The 5472-nt window shown below is 37.8% G+C and overlaps 1 protein-coding gene across 1 annotated transcript; it reads right to left on the reverse strand.

Annotated features, from left to right (window-relative positions):
* Positions 1-526: 526 nt before the first annotated feature.
* On the reverse strand, positions 527-2787 carry LOC133987282 (E3 ubiquitin-protein ligase TRIM39-like). The gene has a single exon (XM_062426594.1). The coding sequence runs from the start codon at positions 2785-2787 to the stop codon at positions 1552-1554; it is 1236 nt and encodes a 411-aa protein (XP_062282578.1). The 3' UTR covers positions 527-1551.
* Between the last annotated feature and the right edge of the window lie 2685 nt (positions 2788-5472).

Consider the following 5472-nt stretch of genomic DNA (forward strand, 5'->3'; position numbering starts at 1 on the left):
TTATCTACAACATAGCCAAGATGAAAATGAAATTATATGATATGAAAATGCAAAACACAACGTATATCTAAACTGTCAAATGAATTAAATTGTTTTTAGGAAATCAAATAGTTTTAAATTCTTAAGTACCACACAGCCAGTTTATTTTATTGCTGAGGTTTTCATGTAACTATTAACTTCTTTTTCTTTGTTTCATGAGTTCAACAAATGTATTCTGGTCAAAGTTGCTGTTAAATTAACAGTTATCTCTTTTTTCTTCTTCTATGTCTACAAACATTTCTACTTTAGTTCACCAAACAAACAAATAAAGTGAAAGACGATTGACAACAACTAAAAGATTAATTTTATTTGACCTCATACAGATACAGTTTTATATTTTGCTTTATATTCTGCCTTATCTGTTCCTTCGCTGTAATAATACATTAATAAACCTTTATTGCAGTTGCATTTACATAAACCTGTTATTGGATAAAACTTTATTAATTTCTACAAATTTCTGTAACAGAAACACAAACACAGCTTCTCTGTAAACCAGGCTTTATTTTTAGTGTTTGGTGTTCAACAAGTCACTGCTTACTCAGGTCATGTTGTTAAAGCATCACATTAAAACTACACACCTAGTTTAGTTTACAGTTGGTTTCTTTACAATCACATATTTACAGATTACTTTAAATCATGATCAATCTCATCAGTATTCAAACAAACAGAAAATGCTAAAGTGGCCGATAACAAACCAAACCTCAAATATAGAGAATATACATGAACATATATTCTATTTACTCCATAAAAGGTCAGAAAAGGATAGAAAGTCCAAGAACCAAAACATATTCAGTTTCTATTATACAGAGCAGAGAATAGCAGTAAAACCTCATATTTGGTGCCAGAGACTGTTCAACTCAAAACTGAAACTTTTGGTTTCTTTGTAAACTTTGATTTTAACTAGTAATGAGAATACAATTGTGTGAATTTGATCAGGAGTTGAACAATGCACAGAGACACTGAATGTTTATATTTGCTCTCATGAAATAAAACAGCTGTCAATCAATATCATCAGTATTTAAACAAACAGAAAATGGCAAAGTGGCAGATAACGAACCAAACCTCAAACATAAATAATGAACACTAACATATACTCAAATTTAAAAAATATACATAAATATATATTCTGTTAATCAAGTAGCGCTGCAGCTAATGATTATTGCCATTAAAATTAACCTCTCTCTATTATCTTTTTGATTGGTCAGAACATTGTAGAAATTTCCAAGAACCAAAAATATTGTTTAATGTTATATTGAGCCAATAATAGCAGTAAAACCTCATATTTGCAAAGATATTTAACAAAAAATGTTTAAACTCAAAACTGAAACTTCTGGTTTCTTTGTAAAAGTTGTGTGAATGTGATCAGAAGTTTTAATAGTTTTCAATTTGAATAAAGTTCTCACTTTTCATGGGATTCATAAAATACTCTTGAAAAAAAGTTCTTAATAATCAAAGTGCACAGTATGAGACACTGAATGTTTATATTCGCTCTCATAAAATAAAAACGGCTGATTACTCAGTTTGATTGACAGGACAGATGATCAGAGGGGCGGAGTTTTTACCACCATTATTAAGACAGGGACCAAAGTATGGGTAGAGTTTCTCAGTGAAGGAGCAGCCAGTAAAGGAGTAGATAAGAGCTGCAGCATCTACGTCATAAAAGGAGACCAGACCCTCCTCATAATCCACAAACACCCCCACCTTCTGAGGAGGAGACTTCAGAGAAAGATCGACTAAAGGGTTATTACAAGCAAAGTACTCATTTCCATTTGTCAAAAGTATAGCCCAGTAACCTTTCTCAGGCTTCAGTTCCATTAGTCCCTTCCTGTCAACCGACTCTCTGGCCACTCCTAAATTCCACTCAGTCTTCCCTTTAACCTGAACCTCAAAGTAAAATCTGCCTGAAGAGAAACTCTGCTTTCCTAACACATTTGTATAATTTAAAAATCTCTCTGACTTTTTGGGGGGTTTCTTCTCCACATCACTATCATATACTTGTTTCCCATCATCAGACAGGATGAGTTTAGGATGTGCTGTATCAGGATTAAGAGTCACATCCACTGCATACTGCTGGACCCTCTTCAGCTCAGCCTCAAACAGCTTCTTCATATGTTTACTGAGCATCTCGTCCAGCTGAGCCACAGCTTTCACCACAGTCCCCTCATATGATGGACGGATGCTGACCTCTGTCCAGTCTTTGGTGGGTGGAGCAGCTTTCAGGGACAGGAAGTTTTGGAGGAGGTGGAGGTGGTCTTCAGAGTGTGAGAGCTTCTCCACCTCAGAGCTTCTCTTCTTCAGCTCAGAGATTTCCTGTTCCAGCTCTTTGATGAAGTCTTCAGCCTGTTTCTCTGTTGTTCTTTGCTTCTCTTCAATCGTCTCAATGAGCTCATTCAGGCTTCTCTCAACAGACTCCTTCAGAGCGGTGAAGACCTGAACACCTTCTGCTTTCTCTCTGTCTGCAGCTTCCTCACTGAGGTCAACTGAATGTTTGATCTCTTGAATCTTCAGTCGTCTCTTCTGGATCATCTCCTGAATTTCAGCCTCTGTCTTCCCCAGCTCTGCCTTCTTTCCTTCATATTCTTCTTTCAGAGGAACAACATCATGTGACTTGTGGTCTAAAACAGAGCAGAGCATGCAGACAAATGTCTGGTCGGTCTTACAGAACAGCTCCAGAGGTTTATCGTGCTTCATGCACATCTTGTCTTCTGGTTTGGGAGTTTGTTGCTCTGAGCAGCTGGCAGCAGACATATCTACACATGTAGTGTGAAAGGGAAAAAAAACATGTTCTTTATTTGTTAAAAAAAGATAGAGGTATGTTTATTGTTCCATTAAATAATACATGTTGTTCAGTCATACTCTGATTACATGACTTTCCCAGCGCCCACCTGCCCATTGTTTTGTCTTTTTTAATAGAATGTGCTGGTTTGTACAAACTACAGTCAGAGACTCATCTGCAGCTCTTTATCTAACAGCTCATTGTGGCTGTTTGTGCTTTTACTATTACTCAATACAATCTGATCCACTGATAAAATATCACAGAATATGTTCATATCTTGTTGTAGAGAAGAATTATTATTGAAGAATCTCACTGCTAACAAAGCTTTTGCTGACTTGGTGATAAAACACATTTTATTTCCTGTTGCTGCTTCACAATAAAAGTGCCCTGCTGGTTCACCAGAGAAAAGCTTTTAATGTGAAACAGCTACAGGAAATGAAATGTGTCTGTAGGAAGTGATCAGTAAATAGTCAAAGATCAGGAAATAGCAGTGAAGCTAAACTCCAAACCACAGAGGTTCAGTTACACTTTACAAAAGTCCTGAGAACTGACAGAGACTTAAAAACACTTAAAGTGTTTTTTACTGAGTGTGTAAAAGCAGCTGCAGTTATACTGTAAACAATCTCACAAGTGTCAGTATGAAATGAAAAGAGATGAACTTCCTGTCTCCTGTGTTAAAGCTGGTTGTTGAAACATTAAATATGATCAGTTGTACTCACCAGTGTTTGGCAGAGACTCTGCTGTGTTGTTGAGAAAGACTTGATGAACTCAGTTTCATTTATATTTGGACAGAAGTGGAGAGACTCGACTGCAGCTCTGCTGTCCTCTGATGAATGTTAAGTTTCGTTTCTGCAGAATGCTCTGTCTTGTTTTTCCAGTGTTGCTCCTCCTCCATCTGTGAGGTTTTCAATTACAGGATTATTGTGAAATACTATGGAGCAAGGGCCTCTAAACCAAATCTGGTAATTTACATGAACTTTCACTTCTACACTCTGCAGGTATGTTACGCTCTAATAACAATACTGGCATTTATGCTATTCTTCCCTCACCATGGATGTGTGGTGGTGCTGTATCATAAAAAAAAAACATTCAACTTTTTTGGTCACTCAGTCTCGACAGGTTACCCTAAAATTCTGATGACAGGTAAAAAATACCCTAATTTGTGGGTACGGGTCGGTTCGGACACATGTGGGTATTAGTGCAACCCTTAAAGCGATGGTTCGAATATTTCTAAAATGTGTTTAGAAATAACTTAGATTTCAAGTTAAATATGATTGTACATACAGCGCTTTATTAGAGGTGGTCTTTAGGTTAAAATGGGTTAAAAAGTGATTGTAACGCTTAAAAATACATAATTTCATTTGGGTGAATCTTGTAAGGCTATGATATGATAAGTTCATTTTTATAAAGAAAGATAATTATTTTATTTTGTCCTCTTTCGTAGCTCTTACGGTGTGTTCAACAGTGTACAAGGTTCGTGAAAATAAACACAATGAACCATCAGTTAAAGAGTCTGACCATCATTCAGCCGGGGATGCTACGTGGCGTAATTTCGACCTAGCGTCATATGCACCATGACGTCTATCTAACCACCCGCTACGCTAAACTGGTGGAGTTAGAGCCATCAGCCGAATGGCTTAGTACAGGCGCTAACGGGACCAACGGTGTATCTCGTAAATGACTCCACTAATAATGCCTGGATTGTGATCAAACTTCTACAGTAGTACACATAGGGTCTTTACTCATAATTCAATGCATTGGAAAGTTTGTAAGTACACCAGGAGTTTATTAAAATAAACACTTACATGATGGCTTTTACTGTGCTGCTAAAGCTGTAAACATCTCCTGCAATCACTGAAATACCGTGTTGTCGCAGAAGATCCCGCACAGATCTCTAGATGTGCTGTGCAGGATCTCGCGCAACCACTTGGGATTTCAATTATGTTTACAGCTTTAGCAGCAGAGTAAAAGCCATCAGGTAAGTGTTATTTTAATAAACTCTTGGTAACCCAGTTACTGTGAAGGTCTAGGGCCGTCACCCCTCCACCCATCAATAAAACCAAGACCCCCACTGACAGGGTCTTCGGGACATCAAACCGGAGCTTGAGACAGTGTGTCAGCCATCACATTATCCCGACCTTTAATATGACGGACCTCCAGTGTGTTGGGCTGGAGAAACAATAACCAACGCATAAATCTCTGGTTATTATTCTGCATGCTTGACAGGAAAGTCAAAGGGTTTTGATCTTTATAAAAGGTAACTGGCAATGATAAATGTGGGTTGGGTTTCAGGTCAGGTACGGACTTTAATTAGTGATGCTGCAGGTTCAGGTTTACAAAGCGGGAAAAAAAACGTTTTGGTGTCAAAAGGACTTCCGTCTCTATACAAGTCAATGGAGAATTCACCAACTTCTCACTTGATTTCTAACCTCAGTAAACGTTTTCAAAATGTGTTTATGGTCTCAATCGCTAGTTTAAAGCCTTCTTCAATGCAGTATGATGTTCATTTGGGACATTTTGGCCTCCCTGATTTTATATGTGACGATAAAGCAGGGTATGCATTAGGGCGTGGCTACGTGGTGATTGACAGGTTGATTGGTTCACAGGTTCAGGAGGGCGCCTCATGCTCCTCCTGATGCCCATATAAGTAGAATCCC

This window comes from Scomber scombrus, chromosome 2 (assembly GCF_963691925.1).
Source record: "Scomber scombrus chromosome 2, fScoSco1.1, whole genome shotgun sequence".
Lineage (NCBI taxonomy): Eukaryota > Metazoa > Chordata > Actinopteri > Scombriformes > Scombridae > Scomber > Scomber scombrus.

What these genes read in the sequence shown, in the direction of transcription:
- LOC133987282 (XM_062426594.1), bottom strand. Translation starts at nt 2,787, where the DNA reads ATGTCTGCTGCCAGCTGCTCAGAGCAACAAACTCCCAAACCAGAAGAC.